Source organism: Podarcis liolepis (genome assembly GCF_965112155.1).
Source record: "Podarcis liolepis genome assembly, chromosome: 3".
Classification (NCBI taxonomy): Eukaryota; Metazoa; Chordata; class Lepidosauria; order Squamata; family Lacertidae; genus Podarcis; species Podarcis liolepis.
Genome location: NC_139557.1, coordinates 39,528,532 through 39,549,964, shown reverse-complemented (window position 1 = coordinate 39,549,964; position 21,433 = coordinate 39,528,532). Strand labels below are relative to the sequence as shown.

The following is a 21,433-nucleotide window of genomic DNA, read 5'->3' as shown; positions in this document are numbered from 1 at the left end:
TTCCCATTCAACTCTAATTAAAGGTTATGGCCAGCTTGAACCTTTCTATGAAAGAAGCATACAAGGCTCAGTCCATGGCTATTTGAACTAGCAACCTAATATGCATTCACTGTTCTTAATGAAGGGAGATGTTCCCCTATCTGGAAAGGAGTTTGGAATTCATCTGTCAATCTGTCAATATTAGGAATTCACAGGGAGGAAGAGAAAGGTCAGAAAAGGCTGCTGAGCTAATGTATGCCTATCTGCAAATTATATCTATGTCAGGCCCCTGCCTCAGACATTAAAGGAGCAGAAATGCCAAATATAGTTCTATGGCTCATGATTCTATTTTCATAATTTGGAAGGTGCAGACGGGCTCAGCATCCTTTTCCTCTTTTCCTACCACAAGGTCCAAAAACCAAAGATAAGATTAGTACCCTGAGGAGGAGACACCACCCATCACTTAGTTCTCTCGCTTGAGGCCACAACCAACCTCTAAAATATATTGGAATGAATTTACAGCCTATCCTCCACAGTACTTACTTTGAGTCCCAGCAATGCACCTGACTCTTTTGGCATAGTTGTTCTCTTGTTGAGAATAACACGACCAATTAGGCGATCTCCTTCTTTAGATGGTTGCCACGTTACAGGATGCTATTAAAAATAAACAAACAAGGAGAAGCAAATTCCTGGTTATGCATCATACAAATCAAGTCTGTAAAACAGCCACACTCTTTCCCACGATGTAATAAAGGTGTTGGGCATCTATTTTTATAGTTATCAATGGACTGCATGTTGCCTATGCTGGTTATTTAAACTGTTTGCTGTCTCCAGCATAGTACTTAGAATGAAAGGCACACTTACAATCCAAGACAAAGTACACAACTCCTTATGGTTTAACATATATTTTTCTATTAAGTTTATTCAATGGATGAAGGAGCAGATTTTCTACAAAAATATCCTACCTATTAAAGATGTTTTGTGGATTATTCATAAAAACAACTATGTCACAGTCTTTTTTCATAACATCATGTTAAGAACCAACCAACACCATAATGATAATAAAAAAATAATCATTTATTTTAATTTAATCCAATAGACCAATTTGGCATATTTCTTACCGAGCTAATAGGAGATGTCTCCCTACTGTGCCACGTGGCCGGATCAAGCCAGTAATAATCCAAATCACCTGGAATATATAGGAAAGGAAGAAATGAAATGAAATGTATATTCTGAAGGAAATGCATTAACTGTATTATGAGTTGAACTGAATTTAGTGCTCGAATTTAGAAATAATAATTACAACAACAACAACAATAATAATAATAATAATAATATACAATTCCCTATTCAACTGCAGATCTTGCATGATGATTGAGTTTATGTTTTGGTTGAGTTTGTAATTTGTTAAAACTGTTTCTATATTACAGTGTTTCAAGGTGCTGTTGTTGCTAGCATATAAAAATACAAGGAGATACTTCAGATTGGCCACATTCAGAGGACATCCTAAATCAAGTCTGAGGAACCTTATTGCCCTCTAGGTGTTGTTGGACTTTTACTCTCATCAGACCCAGCTGGCGTGGCCCATGGTCAGGAACAATGGGAGTTGTAGCTCAACAACATATAGAAGACTACAGCTTCCCCATATGTGTGCTAAATCATAGTTTAGCAATACCAGACTGAGTCAAGTCTTCCTACCCAGGTTTGGATGCTCTTATTCTCTCCTTCAGCACAGACACAAGGAGGAAATCAGAAGCTTCTGCTACAGTTTCAGATTAACCAGAGTTTAGTGGGCCATCCAAATCCTAAACTATGATTAATGTTAACTGTGGTTTGATTAAACCACAGTAATCCATGCTTTGAAGCTGGCTTGTTTCAAACAAACCATGCTTATGATTAACCAGTTTTTTGGGTTTAAGCTACAGTTAAGTGAAACCAAAATCTTCCTCACAGTCATATCAGAGAAAGAGCAAGATGAGCCCATGGCCCAATATAACTCATTTCATCCAGCAGAACTGGGCTATTTATTCTGGCCTATCTAGCTCCATTCTGATAGCATTTCTTCTGGATTTCAGGTACCATATTTCCTATAACCTGAGATGATTTCAATGGAGGTGCCTAGGGTTGAACCTTGGACCCCTCTGCATATAAAACAACACACTCTACTTGCATGCTATAAACACAAGCTTGATTGTGTCAATCCCACAATTTCCAACTGGAGTAAATTTTGAGCAGCTGCTTGCTTGCTCCAGATCCCCATATGGCCTACTTGTGTACATTTGCAAATACATAGGACTGTAATTCAGGCTAAAGTTAGCTGCAGATAGTTCCTATTTAAATCAATAGCACTTAAATGATGGCTAACTTGTGTTACTGATTTCAATGGAACTCAAGTTCAGTTAACTTCAGCTGGATCCAACTCAGAAATATCACACCATCATAATCAATTTCCAGTAAAACTGCTCTCGACATCTCACTATTTGGGGGAGACAGAAGCAACCAAAGCTACAATGAGTGACATACACATAGCTGTGCTAGTAAGCAATTGATAGTACTTAAACTAATTTTGTGAGGTATGTAGTAGTATATATGCACAATATTAATTTGAATAATGGAGGCAAAACTGGAAATGTACTTGAGTAAAAGGGGTAGACAGGAAAGATGAATGAATTACATGATGTGAAGTGATGGAGAGAGATGGATATACTTCTGTGTTATGTAATGATGACCAACAAATGAATTATAATAATCAATTCGCAGAGACTGCAGTTTAGAATACCGATCAGGATTCTGTACAAGAAGATGCTTCATTGTAAAGACAAGCTGGAGCACAATTCTCTGCGCACTTACCTAATAAGTCTAATTGAAATTAGCAAAACTTACTTCTGAGTAAACATGCACAGGATTGCACTGTTAGCCACTCTGCTATTGCTGATTATCAACTAATGCGAGCTGTGCAGACTCTGGTTTACCTCTGCCATGAATTCATTAGTTAGTCTAAAGCAGCTTATTCATTATCTCTTATCCTCAGCCCCACCCAAACCTGTAATAGGGGGCTAATAATGTCAAACTACTTTACAGAGCTGTAATACAGATGATGAAGAGGATAACAATAACAACAACAACAATCAGCAGCATCAGCATCAATGGCACATTTATTTCTCATTGGGCTTATTTATTTTTTAAATATCTATATCTATCTATCTATCTATCATCTATCTATCTATCTATCTATCTATCTATCTATCTATCTATAGCATGGTTGATATCAAAAGCTCAGTACAAATACATAGCCACCCTTTTGTTAAACCAAAGTTTAATATTACAAGAGTGAGCCTACCCTTCTCCAAGCTGCTTTGGATGCACCTGCTTTAATTTTTAGATTAACCACAGTTTACTGTGTCATCATAGATTGGCCATTTTTATTTTAACCATGGTTTGCTTGAAACAAGCCAACTCCAAACAATGCATTATGAAACTGATAATCCAAGGCAGCCAGTTGCCAGCTGAGAACAAGATGCTGGTCCAGATGGGCCATTGGCATCATGCTGCAAGCTCTTGTGTTCTTAATCAAACCACAGTTAACATTAGCCATAGTTTAGGGAGCTTTTTTGCTAGGGTTGTTGCTGAACTTGCAGAATCTTTCCTAAAGTTCATCCCCTTTTTGACATGCTAGATCAAATTAAGGCTATGCCTATTTATTTAGTTTTAACATTTATCATCTGTTCTTCACCAGATAGTCCCAGGGCAGAACAAAACCACACCTTCATTCAAACGAAGTATAGTAAATAAAATAAAAAACAACACACCATATTATATATACAACTACTTTTAAAATTATAATTAAAAGAATCAGGAAAAAAATACTGAAACAGGCTAGATGCTATCATAGCCAAGTGACTCATCACACTTCTCATCCCCTCCCAAAGGGGTGTGAAAAGAGCAGCATTTTTACTTGTCATGAAAATATTAGTGTAATATCAGTACCAGACACACCTCCAAAGATTCTAGAAGTAGGGAGCCACCACAGAGAAGGCCCTCTCATGCACCCCACCCTACAAACTTCGGCTAACGGTGGGATCATGAGCAGGTTCTCCCCCTCTGAACTTAGTGCTAGGGCATGTGAATATGGAAGAAGGTGTGTGCAAGTATGTAGTTGTGCAAAGCCAGCATACTCATCAAAGCAAATCTGGTGCCATAAACTGGCATACTTGGGCACATGTTGTGGTAGAGTTCACCACATGAATCCTACCCTGCATTCCCCCCCAACTGTAGGCATCACCAGTTAGCGCCTCCATGTTGCCAAGGAGGGAGAGGCATCAGCTGACGACCCACTCAAATATGTTGTCAACCTTGCCTCAAAGGATGAAGCCTGAATATATAGGGAACAGGAGGATGGTTGGAACTGACAGGAAGCAACATACAAGAAGGGCAAATTCACACTCAGGCACAGATTTCTCCCTTTGAAGAGCAAACAATATACCTTCTCTCATTGTTATTTGCGCCATTTCACTTCGGACATATTAAATGGAGTCCCTAATTCTTAATGACAATGATACTTTAACAGCAGCATTCAAGAATGTGTACTCTATTATACAATTTCTCTCTCACAAACATGCTCAGACACTTTATCTTTCACAACGTTATTTTTATGGCAAACATGATATTGCTAACAAAAGTTGGTTGGGCTAGAATTTGTCGATTGCTTTCTCTCCTTAGCTTCCCTCTGTTCAGTTTGCTATATAAAGTGCCAAAAAATGAATATATTCAAGATTAGAGTCATGAATACCTAAAACTGAAATGCAATGCTTTCAACTGGGAACATTGTATTTAAAAATAAACAAATCCAAAAGCATACTATATGATAATACACAGGCTGCATTATTGCAATTTGAAGGCTATGAAATTTACTAACCACAACACGACTCAGGAGACGCAGGGCACACCAACTCTCTTCTGCCAAACAGATTAGCTAAAAATAATATATCTGAATGATTATATGTTTCCTGACCATCAAAACCTCTGAAATCTGATTACTTTCTCGAACGTGCAATATTCTTTATGGCTAAATGAGATTTGCCCTGTCCAGAATTACATTTACAGGCAGGCTATTTTAAAATAAAATTTTAAAAAATCTAAACACATATTTATGGTTGAAAAAGTCAGCTTATATTTTAAAAACACAGTTATATACTTAAAAAATCAGGAATGGGTATTATGAAAGGTAAAGGAACCTGCCCGCCCCCGAAAGAGCAACAAAAATGGCTCTTTTTATCTCTTCCCCCCACCCTTTAGCTTGTACTTCACCACCAGAAGAAACCTTTTCAAAACTCCGACTGATTGGCAATAATATTTTACAGCCTCCCATTCTGACAGTACTATTAGATTACCTGTCCCCGAATACACCGTATGGAGAAGAAACTGAAGGAAACCAGCAAACATAGCAGCTTCAGCTCAGAGCACCTAAACAAGCAGAACCGACTTCAAGCAGGTTGCTGAATTCCAGCCTGCGACTGTAGCAAAGCTGTAACCGCAACGGGTGGAGAGGGGGGGGAGAGGAAACCCCCCTCCAAAAAACAAATCAGTACAAAGCCAGGTCTATAAGACAAGTCCCTGTAGTCCTGGCTCCTGAGCCAATGCCAAATTATTCTGCAATGTCAAACACTCTAGAACAGTGACACCAAACAAGGCCACAAGAGCCACAGCCATCAATACAAATCTCTGCAGTGTGCAGAGAGCATTGATTACTGCATTAATCTATACATGCTCAGTGCAATGCTAAAGAGCCTCTCTGGCTACGGAGAATCCTTAATGATTTTAGGAGACTCCACGAGACAGTCTGACAAGGGGGGGAGGGGAAACCCCCCAAACAAAACACTGCTCCCTGCCCACAGAGGTGGGAAAATAAATGTTTTATCTGCCAGCAGCTGACACAGACAAATGCTATTCGAAGCACAAGTATCAATGCAATCAGTAACAATGCGGCAGCCGTTCTTCCTCTTTAGTACATTTAGACTGAATTTTTGCTGTGCAATTCAAACACGGGCACAACACAAATTAAACCCGACCCACCCAGATAGGAGGCCACCACAGAAATGTGTGAGTTGGTTTAGAAAGAAGAGAAGCCCACCACCTGGCGAAGTTGTTCTTCAGGTTGCCTGATCCAAAGGCAAAAGCGGCTAAAGCTGGGCCAGAAGGCATATGTTTACTGGATGCTGCTCTCACCTGCTGACCGAGACAAGCCTTGGGCAACTGCCAAGGGGCACTCATGGCACATAGACCACTTCTTCCGGAAACTGGGGGCATTTCCATGGGCAGAGCGAAAGTGAGTCAAAAGAGGCAGATGGAGATTTTCTTAGCGCTGGCACAGGTCCCTTCCCTTTGCAGCAGTTTTGTCTCCCATGCAGATGGGGCAGGGAGAGACAAAATAATATTTGTACAGTGGTGCCTCGCAAAACGAAATTAATTCGTTCTGCAAGTTTTTTCTTCTTGCGAGTTTTTCGTCTTGCGAAGCACGGTTTCTCATAGGAATGCATTGAAAATCAATTAATGCGTTCCTATGGAAACTGCTTGCCAGGCTGGCGGTGCGGAGAAGGGCTTTTCTCCCCACTGCAAGCCTTCAGGACAGGTACGGGAACAGAGGGGAAGGGGCGCAGCACTTCTGAATGTTGGCGGTGGGAAGGAAAACCCTCCTCCCACCGCAAGTCTTCAGGACAGCCATCCGAAGGCTGGCGCGGGGAGAAGGTCTCTCCGCCCCACCGCCAGCCTTCGGAGGAGCCTTCGGAGGCCTGGCGGCGGGAGGAGGTCTCTCCGCCCCACCGCCAGGCTTCGGAGCAGCCTTCCGAAGGCTGGCGGCGGGAGGAGGTCTCTCCACCCCACCGCCAGCCTTCGGAGGAGGTCCGAGGACAGTGGGGAAGATGCGCTGCACTTCCCCGCTGTCCCAGAGATTTCCCTATGGGCTTTCGTCTTGCGAAGGAAGCCCATAGGGAAATTCGTTTTGCGAAGCGCCTCCAAAACGGAAAACCCTTTCGTCTAGCGGGTTTTCCGTCTTGCGAGGCGTTCGTCTTGCGGGGCACCACTGTAGTTGAATAAAGCAGTTGAATGTAGCAGTTCGAAAGCATGTCAAAGTGCAAGTAGATAAATAGGTACCACTCCGGTGGGAAGGTAAACGGCGTTTCCGTGCGCTGCTCTGGTTTCACCAGAAGCGGCTTAGTCATGCTGGCCACATGACCTGGAAAAACTGTCTGCGGACAAATGTTGGCCCCCTCGGCCAGGAAAGCGAGATGACCACGCAACCCCAGAGCTATTCGCGACTGGACTTAACTGTCAGGGGTCCTTTACCTTTACCTTTTATAACATCTTACAGATTTCTCAGTGATATACTGTACTATAGGTCAGCACTGTACTAACACAATGGTAGCGGTTAGTTGACACTACAAATATTTTAATGTACTACTTGTGCAAAGCGGGACCAGGTACAGGAAGGGGCTGCAAAACTATATGGAGAGCTCCACCCCAAGGCCATGACTTCCACTGACTTACGGGTAGACATCTGAGCCAGCAGCACTGTGAAATTGCTACAAAATCTACCAGAAACCATGGAGCACTTGAAACACAAATCATTATCAACACCCTCAAATCAGCCCATTGTAAACTCCTAACAACTGAATGGCTAAAGCAGTTTAATTGATGCCTGAATGAAAGTACTGCAATCAGGGTGGACATGGAACATAATATATTTTGGGTTGTGCATGTCTGTTAGGAACATTGCAGTATTAATGTTCATTAAAAAGAAAATTTAATAAACCAGATACCCTGAAAAAAATAATCAAGGGTATTATTATTATTGTTGTTATTATTATTATTATTATTATTAATTTGTATTTTTCTATGTATTTTACCTAACTCCAAATGATTCACACTCTGACCTGGGGGGTCATAGAGACAGGAGAAGGGCAGAGAGAGTAAACTGACTGCACTAGGTCAAATTTCATTCCACAGCAGTGCTTTTATTCTTCTTTTGACCTGATTTGCCCCTATAGAAGACAAATGGCAGATTTTATATAATATTTAATACTTCTCTAATGTTGCCACAAGCAACACATCCTAATCCTCATCACAATTTTCTAGGCCAAGCTACGATTAGGATTGTGATGACACAGATAAAGGAAATCTGGACAATACGGGTTAATGTTTTCATTTCTTCTCATAAAGCAAGCAGAGAAAAGGTTCTGAACATAGTACCCATATCCTCATCACTGGAAGTGTGGTTACATAGTTTTGAGAGAGGTGATGGACCACATTAATTTTCTGTTGCTCCAGAGCAGGAAGTAGCTGATATGGTGCCCCCCAGATGTTACAGACTACAATTTCAGTCAGTCTAACCAGCACAGCCAGTAACCAGGGATAATGGGAGTTCCCATCAGTAACATCTGCAGGACACCCCCCTGGCAACCCTGCTCTGGAAGGTTCAACCTCACCCAATGGGTTCTAAGTAGAATAAACAATATTTAGAGTAAACATCAGGAAGCACTCCTGGATGGTGCAAACTGTTTGACGGTGGAAAGGATTGCCCTGGGTGGTGGTGGACCCTCCTTTGTTGGAAGTTTTTAAGCTGAACCTGTTGGGGATGCTGCAGTAGTGGGGTTCCTTCCAAGTCTGTGATTCTAAGGCTGAGGGGATTAATAAAAGGCACATTATGTTTCACTGCAAAAATATGGCTCCATCAACAGTTTCTGCTTTGTGACAATTCCCCCAAGCACCTAAATGCAAATAAGTTTGTGTTCACAGGTCTAAACTGCTGCTTCCCTAACATCCTGTCTCTCACCACCGCCTTACGGCCCTCATTGATTTAGAGGATACATCCTGTACTGTACTGAGCTTTGGAAGAAGTGTGCATGCACACGGAAGCTTATACCAAGAACAAACTTAGTTGGTCTCTAAGGTGCTACTGGAAGGATTTTTGTTTTGTTTTGTTTCGAGTATGGCAGACCAACACAGCTACCTACCTATAACTATTACTATACAGTGGTACCTCGGGTTAAGAACTTAATTCGTTCTGGAGGTCCGTTCTTAACCTGAAACTGTTCTTAACCTGAGGTACCACTTTAGCTAATGGGGCCTCCTGCTGCTGTTGTGCCACCACTGCACGATTTCTGTTCTCATCCTGAAGCAAAGTTGTTAACCCGAGGTACTATTTCTGGGTTAGCAGAGCCTGTAACCTGAAGCATATGTAACCCAAGGTACCACTGTACACAGTTCCTGATACAGCTACTCAAAGCATTGGAATATCAGATAACACACTGGTTGCCAATGGGACACCTGCAGAAGCATATACACCATACCTCTATACTCCCTTAGTGGAAAGAAACCTCCTTTAGCAAACAGAGGTTTCTTCAAGCCTAATTGTGATGAGGGGTCAATTTAAGGTAGATTGCAGCTGGGGAGGAAAAAGTTGCAGGGTCCCTACTCTAGACTTTTTTCTGGTTCTCAAATATGCCCATGGGCCAAAAAAGGGTTACAACCCCCCCCCCCATGCCATGAATACTACACTAAAATTAGGCCAACCTTGTGAAACATTGCAAATGTATATTCCAGCCAGAGTTCTTGGTTCAGGAAAAACATTTAACTCACGAAGCTTTATCATCCATGAGATATATAAAACAAGCCCTTTCTTAATAGCATGAATGATAAGAGAGTTGAGGTATTCTCCCTATATGACTCCCTTACAGCGAATTTTTCAAATTCATACTGGTGAATAAAACTACACTCTATTTCCATATAAGTACAGAGTCAGAAGACTTTAAAACTGCTGTTGGAAATTGCATATAAAAAATGTCTCTGGTATGATAAAGCTTTTATGAAATTTGGCAATGAATTAGCAGATGTTTCTGGAACTGTAGATAAAATATTCAGTAGCTAACTTAAGAAAATATTTATGGGAAATGACAGATGAAACTTAAATTGCACAGACTCCATCTAGTGGCCAATTTAGCATAAGGTTTAGCAAAACTAGAGGATTAATTTGAACCAATTCATTGCTATTGTGCTTGTAAAATTACATATTTATATTAATTTATTTATTTCTAACACCAACTCCAAAAAGGAGTTCCTATATCACATAAAAAATATCCAATAAAATCTGGTCTTTGCCCTGATTCTGTTTGCATTCCTACATATTCCAGCTCCACAATTCTATGTAGTACTGATGCAATTAAAAGAAAACAAGCAGGCCCGTCTGGTCTCCTGAGCTGCAGGAAAAATATATACCTCTTTTTATAGCTTATTAAATCATTCTAAGCATGAAAAACATTTCACAACATTCTGATTTTCTACTTTCTTCAGTTCAATAATTACTGATAACTTGTTAAGGTTCTGATAGGCTTTTCCTCATAATGAACCATGGCATGCTCCAATCACACGGGTGAAGACATCTTGCTAGTCCCTCCTACAGCAAACCAGTGGGTGGGAAGTTTTTCACAAAAGGCAATGACCGAGCAATGATTTGGGAGAAATCAGACAATTAATGTGATTTAACTAACTAGTTATTTCAAGTGCTTATTGAAACGAAGAAAACGGGTCCAGAAATGGCTAAAAATGTGATGCTTCAGGTTCACCTCACATGATGGGGCAACGCTTCTTGCCTAATTTTGCCTGTCCTACCCCTGTAATAATAATAATAATAATAATAATAATAATAATAATAATAATAATAATAATAATAATAATAATAATAATAATAATATATTATTTATACCCTGCCCATCTGGCTGGGTTTCCCCAGCCACTCTGGGCGGCTTCCAACTGAATATTAAAAACAGTACAGCATCAGACATTAAAAACTTCCCTAAAGAGGGCTGCCTTCAGTTGTCTTTTAAAAGTGAAATAGTTGTTTATTGCCTTGACATCTGCTGGGAGGGCGTTCCACAGGGCAGGCGCCACTACTGTATGCTATGTTTGATATAATACATGACCCTGGTTTACAAGGGCAAGAAAAAAATGTAAAGAAACAAGCATGCATAAAACACCTATCACTTGGAGATGTTTTATACCTGAAAAACTAACTCTAAAAATATTCTGGAATACCTCTTCTCACCAACCACTCCGGTTATTATTATGTTTATATTCCACCTTTTCTCCCAGGAGAGCAATGTGGTTCTCCCCCTCTCCCTTCTACACAGCGTCTGCATTCTCTACCAGCCTTCAGGTTAAGAACATTCCCACTGGATGAGGCCGAAGGACCATCGATGGCCAACCCATGAGAAGCATGCAAACAGGATCCAAGGCACCAGTACTCTCCCCATCTGGGATTCCCAGCAACAGATACACTGCCTCCAACAGTGGAGGTAGAACATAGCTATCATGGCTTATAGCCATTGCCAAAAAAAATTCCCCTGCAAATTTGTCTACAATCTTTCATAGTCATCCAGGTTGGTGGACACTGCAATTTTAGTGGGCATCTCTAGCAAGTTCTACAGTTTAACCGTACGCTATGTGAAGTGCCCCCCATCCACTGTCTTGAACCTTCCAGGCTTCAGTGGATGGCCTTGGGTTCCAGTATTATGAGAGGAGTAGAAAATATAACTCTATGTCCACAACATGCATAATCTTATGTACCTCTCTCATGTCCTCCTTTTTTCTAAACTAGAAAGTGCCAAATAGTGTAAACTTTCCTTTACCAGGGGAGTTGCTTCAACCTCTTGATCATTTTGGTTTGGCCCTTTTCTGAACCTTTTCCACTTCTAGGTAATCCTTTTTGAAGTGTGGCAACCAGAACTCTACCAGCACTCCAGCCATCATCACACTAAAGATTTGTATAAGGGCAACATTTTCCTAATGGTCCCTACCATGGCATTTCATCCCTGCTATTCTCCCTACTCCCTTCAGCTTAGCTTCCCCACCTCTTAGGTCTCTGTCCAGTCCTCAACTGGCCCCACAAGGCTAATCTACATACCTTGTGTGAGTTTTCAATCCTTGGCAAGCTGACAACTTCCCTTCTCTCACAGATGCTGGACTGTGGACATCCGAACAACTTAATTCCCTTGTCAGATGGAACTGTTGTGAACATTCCATGACATCACATCAACTCATCCAACCATTTTTAGAAATTTCCTAAAGGGAAGTTCTATTTCAATGCCATTACTATTTACACCATAAGAAAAGCAATCCATAGCACTGGGTAAAACACACAGTGCATTTACACACAGTTACTAAGAAGCAAATTCCATTATTAAATAGGTATTACTTCCTAGTAAGTATGTATGAGATTGCAGCTGCAATTTACCATATGATGAAGTCAAGGTTGACTACTTTAAAATAGTCAAACCAGAATTTGAATTTGAGAGCAAAGATGCACCAAGACATGCCAATGCACAAAACATAAAATGCAGTAATAAGCTGAATTTTTTTCTGCTTGCGGAGGCCACCTCACCTTGCCTAACAGGACCTTTGGTTCTGTCGGAAAAACACATATCTTAAACTAACCCCCTTCGAAATAAACAATGCAGAAATGCTTATATCCCCTATCTGGGCACATGTTCTTCTTTTTCTTGTTGATGGATCATGGCTATTGTGGGGAAATCAGTGGGGACATCTAAGGAATGTGTTTAGATAAGACCATTCTGGTACTGTCTGTCCACATTTCAGATACTCAGTTTATTGCAGTCTGCTTAATATCTAACAAGCTCTCCTTTGAATAGCTGTAGAATGTGATTTATATTAGATGGGGCGCAAACATCACTATGGGTTGCTAGTCTCTAGCTGTTGTTTTCATTCTGAAGCATTCTATCTACATAGCAGAGGCCTTTTGAGGAACCACAGAAACCCACAGAAGAAACTCATCAGGGCAGGGAAGAAGATGCTTTCCGTAGCAGAGGGCATATTTTGTTCTTTAGTTACGACTCAGAGTAAAGCACTATGGTTGGAAACCCTATGATAGGAAAAGCTATAAAGAGAACGCGGCCTCCTTTGTTTTTACAAAATTTCAGTAAATTATGACAGGAAAGGCACGTTTAGATCAATTTCCCCCACACACATAATATATATTTAAATCTTTATCTTACCTTTTTCACTGACACTTTCACTTTCTATTTCCACGTCATCACAACTGGTATATTCAGGTGTTGATGCTCCTTCTTCCTCAGAGCTGCTGACTGACATTTGTCTTTTCTTTCCACCCCGTTTCGATCTATGGGGCTTTGGTGGAGACGGCCGCACTGATTCTGACTGGTCAGAACTAAGGGAATCATTCCTTAGCATGGTCTCCATTTTCTCCCGCTTTGCTTTCCGACTGAGAATAGCAGAGCTAGGATCTAGGCGACTCTGTGTTTTAAAGGGGTCGTGATTTTTGGATTCTAAGTGCTCTGTAGGAACCACGCTATGCCTGGGAGTTGGTGGGCTATGGTTAGCTAATTGTTTAGAAACAGAAATCCTTACATCACCTGTTCTTTCTATTGCATACGCCCTCTGAGTATCCGGGCGAGACTTTATGTCCTGAGTTCCTTGCACCTGTGAGTGCTTTCCTAGTTTATTCTCAGGTACCTCGGGCTCCTCAACTTCTGTGTGTGGCAAGGCAACGTCACTGTGTCTTCTTTCATGCCGTGCTTTTGAAACTTTTGCATGCATGCGCATCTGCTCCTCGTCGGGATGCGGCTTTACGGGATACCTTGCCAGGTTTGGATCACTCCTGTATCGAGTGTGATAGTCATCTTCTTTCCTTTGCTTCTCTCCATCTATAGCTTTGCCTTCCTCAAAATCGTGTGGGAAGTCTGCATAGTCCTGAGACCTCCCTTTCTCTAATCTTCTACCATCACGTCTTTCTTTAAATTCCCTCTCATCTCTTTGTCCTTCACCCTGCTGGAGTGAGGATTTTGGCACTCGTTTGCGCTCACCTTTTACACCTCCTTTCCCATTCTGTTCAGACCCTGCAGGTGTCTTCTTCCTGATGGGAAGGGGTGGAAGAAGAAGAAGAAGAGTTTGGATTTGATATCCCGCTTTATCACTACCCTAAGAAGTCTCAAAGCGGCCAACAATCCCCTTCCTCCCCCACAACAAACACTCTGTGAGGTGAGTGGGACTGAGAGACTTCAAAGAAGTGTGACTAGCCCAAGGTCACCCAGCAGCTGCATGTGGAGGAGCGGGGACGCGAACCCAGTTCACCAGATTACGAGTCTACCGCTCTTAACCACTACACCACACTGGCTCTCTTCTTTCTCACTGGAGGAGAACGAAGGGGACAAATCACACACAAACCAACGGCATGTGCCCGAGCCCAATTTTGTGCAAGCTACGTTGCAATAAGTAAAAAAAAGGCACAGCAGGGAAATAGGAAGCTGCCTTACATTGTACCAGACCAATTGTTCACTTCGTTAAGTATAATCTACACTGACCGTCAGCGTTTAAGACAGGAGTTTTTCCCAGCCTGGCCTGGAGGTGCCAGGAATTGACCCTCAGACCTTTTGCATGCAAAGCATGTGAGCTACGGCTCTTCCCCATAAATTAAAGAAAAGATTATACAAAGCCTTTGAACTTAATTATCGCCTCCATCATTATTGTCATATCATAAAGACAGGTGCTAAAAGAAAAATAATGTAATCTATTTTCAGTAATCCCCAAGTTGTTTTTTTAAAAAATAATTTCCATTTGGGAATAGGTAAAGAAGAATGTATAAAAGTCATTTTAAAAAAACTCCATTTAGGACCAAGGCATCATGAGTCTAAATATTTGTGCCAGTAAGTGTTTCTCCATGTAAGCAAAGGAATCCCTGAATCCTCTCCTAGCAACATTCAGCAGAGCAAAAAAATAGTATTTATGCAGTGACTCTCACATTTCAAAATGCTTGCATCTTAATTGCATGAATATGGATCTGGTGAAATGAAATTGTAAAGATAGACTCAAATCTGAAAGCATCTGTTGAAATAAGTCTTAGAGCCCTGCTGAAAGTTTTTATTTGCTTGCAGCTAGTATGTGTTATTTTGAAAGCCTGGAGAAAGAAATGCCCAAAGTTGATCAGAAACCAGTATCACTAAGTGCGATTACCCATAAAGCAAGAGAACGGATTTAAAAACTTCACCTTAATCCATGAATTGTGGAATTAAGAAGTGTACCTGGCTTCTTCACTATGAAGATGCACCTCTTTACTCTAGTCTATGACACATGAGATCTGTGTTCTCAGGACCCACCTTAGTCCTGTGACTGTAATTTGCTTTGTTTTTAATTCTAAATTTGAAATTGTTTCATCCACCCTGGGACCTGCTGGTGAAGGGCAGGTGATAAATAATAATTATTGTTGTTGCTGCTGCTGTTATTATTCCCAATCCCATTGGCTAATAACAGAGTATTCCAAGCATTCCATTAACTTCCCTGCAAGTAGGGAGCATCAAGTTCCTGCCTATTTTACAGTACCACCTTCCAAAGAAGCCATACGAGCATGCAGGACACTAACAGTCCATTCAGCCAAACCTTTGCTTCTGCCTTCACCCAAACAGTTTCATTACTTCACACCATGGGAGCCAACTCCTAGGGGCTGAGGTCTCTTCAGCCCTCTCAATAAAATATTTGAGGGGGCTGCCCCCCAAATCGATGGGCATTGTCATTCAAATAGTGTGTGCGCACACCACGTCATGTGATCGGTTATGTGGGGCAGGGCATATCTGCCCTCAAGATCCCAAACTATTTAAAAATGGCTGCCATTACACCTCAGAGTAGCCAGCACTAGCAGTGTGTATAGAGTCAGTTATTTAGTTTTGGGGTTTCCTGCCAAAACTAGTTAATCTTAATTCTGTTTTCGGTACATTTTAACTAAGTGCAAATGTTAATTTTGTTGTAATGTTGAACTTGAAGTTGGCTTTGTCCTATTTAAATTTGATGCTGTATTTTGAGAATCTGATGAAATTTGTTGCGAGCTTCTGTGAACATTGTCCACCATGGACAAGTAGCATACAAATAAGGTACGCCATACACAAAGAATATTCTCCCCCCCTATAGAACTGTTGTCTCACATGCAAATGTGCAATCCAATGTATGCTGAAGCCCACATAATCGTGCATAGGTTTGCATCTTTCACAAGCTATTTCACAATTACTTCATCAATGATCAAGTCAACTCAGGAGACAGACCACCGCTGTGTCCCCCCCCCCCAAAAAAAAACCCCCACCTCAGCGGAAGAGTTACATTTGGCATATTCATGTAGTGTTGTTTTCGTTCATCTTGTGTCATTTACAGATTAATATTATCAAATTATTTTCAGTTTAGGACACTTTGTTTTCTAATACTAACTTTAATTATGCACATATACAGACGCCGGGATTTGTGCCTTTAAAAAGTCCAACATACATGCATGTAATTCTATATTCCAAATTAATGTCAGTTTGGTGAATATGTGTATTTTGTGAAACTCCTACTCTTGCAGTTGACTTCCTCTTCCTTTGTTTTCCTATCTGTCTTTCAATACAACTTGGCAGGGTGTGCAGATACTGCAATTAACCTAGTGTATCCCTCTCAGTACTGGTCCTGTTGACACTGTATGGGGTGGGCAAATTTGGGGGAAGGTCTCCCATATTGGGTATATGCAAAGCCATTGACAACGTGCCCCTCTGCACACCACTAAAGTGTAGCCAGAGTGCACTGAGATTTTATATATTTATAATGCCACTCTCCACTGCTTAACATTATAGCTGCAATTCTTCCCATGTGGGCAAGGCCCATTGGCATCAATGTTACCTCTCTCTCGGGGGTTCACTTCTAGACCTTGATGAAGTCTGCTTCTGTTCCAGGCCCATAGCTTGCTGGGATACCTCGGTGCCTTTCCTCCTGTCAGTTTGCACACTAGAAGGTATTTCCTGTGAGGAGGTGACTGCTGTGCTTAGGGGTGTTTGAGATCTTGACCGTTCTTGAAGCCTCGCTTTCTTTTCTCTAGGTGCATCTGAACTGCCACCAGTAGCTGTATCACTCAGTGCTCCGTCCTGACTGGGTGGCTGTTGAGGACCACTTCCAAAAAACCACGCTCCAGATTTCGTTAGGATCTCTTGTTGCTTTCGGCATAAGTTGCATACCCACATAACCTAGTTACAAAGAAAAATAACAGTCTAAGTACTCTTCAGTTGCTGAAAGGCTCGGTTGTCTAAACATTCAAGAAGAATAAAACCTCCCTCCCGTGACGTTTGTGCTGTTGTTCATGCTCAGGACGTGCTTGTGGAGTGGACCACTCTTGATTAGCTGCAGCCAAACATATTGCAATCGTGTGTTTCGCTTGGGCTGCACCAACATTTATCTTCCATCAGTCCTCTGAAGCACCATCTGGGTGTTCAAAGCATGTGATGATAATCACAGGAAGCACGAGAGCAGGACCACACACACACAACCTGCACTGGCCCCTCCCCAATGCTGTCAGGCATTTTGGAGGATGTCCGCAATACAAGCAGGCTATCCCCATGAGGTGGAACTAAGACAACAGCCTATACACACAATGGCAGGCTGCCTCACTGCAAGCATGCTGTTAAACACATGGTCAGCATTAGGGAAGGGCAGCAATGGGCCACGACAGTGGTAATGGAGCGAGCAAGCATGGACCTGCTCACCTGCCTCAAGAAGGCCTAGGCAGAGGGCCTTCTTGCTCCCACCCTGTGGAACGCCCTCCCAGCACATGTCAAGGAGCTATCCAAGCTTTAGAAGACATCTGAAGATAGCCCCATATGGGGAATTTTAAAATGTTTTGTTATGTTTTTGTATATGCTGGAAGCCACCCAGTTTGGCTGGGGCAACCCAATCAGATGGGCGGGATATAAATAAATAAAAATTTATTGTGATGATGATGGTGATGTTGCATGTGTTGAACATACAAATAGGACTCAAAGAGTCAGTATGGTGTAGTGACGAGACTACAAACTAAGAGGCCCAGGGTCAAATCCCCACTCACTAAGAAACGAAAGGCACTAGGCAGGGCACAGTTTCTCAGCCCAGCCTTTTCCACAGGCTTGTTGTGAAGATGAGGTGGGCAGGAGAGCAGGGACCAAAGCTCAGTGTTAGAGCACATCTTTGAATGAAGGATGTCCCAGGATCCATCCCTGCCATCTCCAGTTTAAAGCATTGGCTAGCAGGTGATGGAAAATGAAGAAACCCAGGAGAGGTGCTGCAGATCAGAGTAGAAAATGCTTGGCTAGATGGGCAAATTATCTGACCTGGTATAAAGCATCTTCCTAGGTTTCCCTAAGTGCCTTAGAAGAAGGTCAGCATAAAAAATTGTAGCACATAAAATGAAACTAAGGCTCCGCTGGTGGGAGTCTCCTATTCATGAAGTTCCACTAATGGGTAGAGATGTAAGGACCCATCAGTATTGGTTCCCTTAGTTCCTCATTTCAAATTCCATTCTTCACATTTCTGCAGCAATATGTGGATTTACTTCTTTAACCTCGTGAAAATTTGCCAGCATTTTCAGTGCAGTCTTCTCCCCAGTAAACACAACCTTGTATGCAGTTGTTTTGATAATGCGCACATTTTTGCAAGCATTTTCCCCTAACATAATGCATTTTTGTATGTTATTCTTATGAATATATTCATTTTATTTCACATTCCACTCCCTAATGCAGGCTTCCTCAACCTCAGCCCTCCGGATGATTTTGGCCTACAACTCCCATGATCACTAGCTAGCAGGACCAGTGGTCAGGGATGATGAGAATTGTAGTCTCAAAACATCTGGAGGTCTGAGGTTAAGGAAGCCTGGCCTAATGTATGCATTTTTATAAAACGTGAATCAGGTAGAATCGGATTTAAATGCTGAATCAAATTTTCCCTGCCCCTAGTGATACACCCCAACAGCAGAAGGGAGGCATTTTTCACCAGTCTCTCCCCTCCCCCAACCCCTCTGCATCTTTGTCTGTCAAAAATTTGCTCTTGAAGTTTAGTGGAGCCTCCAGAACAGCAAGAGAGGTGGGTGCATGAGGAATAGCAAAAAGCACCCCCCCCCCAATATTCCAGTGGGAGCTTCCAGTGGATCCCAATTCCTTCCTTGAGCAATAAGGGACTATTTGCATTTTTGAACAGTTCTTAATAAGACTAACAAACCAAGTTCACTTCACATAGGAGGTGAGTTACAGTATTTAGGCCACCAAATATACCCTAACCCCCGCTCCTTAATGAAGAAGTAAGCAAATGCAGCTGAATGTTTTGTTATCCTTCCAATCAAACATCCAATGATACATATCCAAAAATCAATCAATCATTACTCTTGAGTATGGTTTCATCACTCTCAAATGCTCCCTACGGTAAGGTTACCAGATGTCCCCATTTCCCAGGACAGTCCCCGGATTTACAAATCAGTCCCCATACAAAATCCATTGAAGCTGAAAAGTGTCCCGGATTCATTGAAAAAAAATTGGTAACCTTACCCTAGGGCTAAGCTCTCTCCTGACACAATGGTCCAAATATAATAGTGAAATGATTACTCTTGAAATTTCATTTGAGGAAAAGAAACAAAAGCCTTGCCTTAAGAGACAGATGTTTAAGAAGATAAAATATTATTCATAGCACAAGAAAAGTTCTATCCTCTCCCAGGAAGGTATGAAATAAAGCACACACTGTATTTCTGGGTGGCTACCACTAGATTTTTAAATTTATATTTTTGTCAAGAACAGCAGCACATTAAGGCCAGATGCTGGCTCTAAGGATTATGCAGGGATCAAGGCAGTCATGCACTGTACACGATAAAAGAGCAAAAGGGGGGGAGGAGGGGGGGAGAGTCAAACAGCAAATGTATGCACACTTAGTTGGAAGTAAGTCCAATTAATATTAAGAATAATGGGCACTTGCCCCCCCCCCAATGTAATTAGGATCAGGTTGTTAGAAAAATAACATGGAAATGAACAGAAATATTAGGAGTTGGATTCAGGAATTTGCTCCAATCCTAACCATGTTTACTCAGATGTTAGCGTCATTTAATTTAATGGAGTTTACTCTCAGGAAGAGGGGTTATTATACAGCGTTAATCATGCCTAGAGTAGACCCACTCAACTCAGTGGGGTTGTTTTTTTTAATAGACATGGGTAGAATTGTTTTGTTAATACTTTAAGGGCCCATTGATTCACGGGGTCTACTCTAAGCATGACTACGTATGGATCCAACCAAAGGACTTTTCTAAGAAAGAATTCTAAATTAAATCTTTTACAGAAATGTTTCATAATAGTAATTGCAAGAAGCCAAAAAGACTTCTACCTTTGTCAAGGAATGAAGAAACATTTGGCATGCATGCAAATAACAAATTCTCTTTAGATACTGCAAAGAAAATAAGCAAATGAAATATCTGAGTTCATATAATATCTAAATTAAGTATTATTAACATAATCCCAAGATTCATTGTGTATTTTTTGGTTAAATGATGGATTGGACCTTACTAAAGTTAAACTTTTGTAGTTTTAATATTTAAGTTGTGGGTATAAAAAATAAAAATGAAAAGTGTTTATTACAAAACACATTCCCTTTTCACACAAGAGGAAATGGTTTTATAAGAAAAAAACATTCATGGGTTAAAATATTTTTTAAAATCTCATCAAAAACTTAAACCTGCAGTAGACCAATCGGTTTTGGTTTAACAGAAACAAACAAAAATATAGCTGCAGTGAAATAATAGAGGCAACTTCAACAATAAACAGGAAGAAGAAAAAACACTTCCAACTCCAAATAAAGTGAGCATTTGCAAAAGAAACAAATGAAAATACCAGTTAACACTACTACACTTGCCTGTTAGCAAGCAGTCGTAAGATTCTTCTTGTGTGTGTATAGCATGTGTCAAAATAGATCTGAGCAAAAATCCAATATTTTAATTAAACATAACACATCTGATGCTCATGGAAAGATGGAAAAATAAGGGCATCATTCAGCTCTGTTAAAATAGCTGGGAGCTTTGCCAGTGGCTTCTGTGGGTTGAACTCCATAGCCTAGATACAGATGTTCAAAAGTCCCCAAGTTCACTACTACCGAAACATGCACCTTGTTGTGTTTCCAATCAAAACTAGCAAATTGAAACAAATGTTCATTAGTGGAGCTATTTATAGAGCCCATGTGCTGTATTGAGGGGGGCGCTCAAAAAGTTGTCAAAACCCAACACAGTATAATTATAAAGTATCAATATGTAATAAGATTGATCACAAAAATCCCACACATGTCTACTCAGAAGTAGGCACCATTGAGTTCAATGGGGCTTACTCCCAGGTAAATGTGCATAGGGCTGTAGTCTTTATCCTTCCGCAATGCATCCATAACATAAATTTTCCATATAACACTGACAGGTGTTTCTGGATACTAATGCAACATATGTGAAACACACACATCTTCGAAAGAAACATTCCTGAATATCAATTTATACTGATACACTTGCAATACTGTGATTATTTCTTTTGGATGAAACTATGTGTCCTAAATAACTAAACTAGCCATGGCACAAATATACATGTGTATCCAGCCT

The 21,433-nt window shown here is 41.1% G+C and overlaps 1 protein-coding gene across 50 annotated transcripts in view; it reads right to left on the bottom strand.

Moving 5' to 3' along the window:
* Positions 1 to 21,433, bottom strand: part of RIMS1 (regulating synaptic membrane exocytosis 1) — a 230,470-nt gene that overhangs the window by 107,645 nt on the left and 101,392 nt on the right. For 31 of the 50 annotated variants that reach the window (XM_083497272.1, XM_083497276.1, XM_083497316.1 and 28 more), the window contains 5 exons: positions 16,699 to 17,039; positions 13,041 to 13,918; positions 4,895 to 4,951; positions 1,101 to 1,168; positions 523 to 633 (listed from right to left, as the gene is read on the bottom strand). In XM_083497272.1, the coding sequence (XP_083353398.1) occupies positions 523 to 633; positions 1,101 to 1,168; positions 4,895 to 4,951; positions 13,041 to 13,918; positions 16,699 to 17,039 (1,455 nt within the window). Of the gene's footprint in view, positions 1 to 522; positions 634 to 1,100; positions 1,169 to 4,894; positions 4,952 to 5,369; positions 5,497 to 13,040; positions 13,919 to 16,698; positions 17,040 to 21,433 lie in introns of those variants that run through there. The other 19 variants (XM_083497318.1, XM_083497315.1, XM_083497301.1 and 16 more) reach the window with 3 other exon arrangements.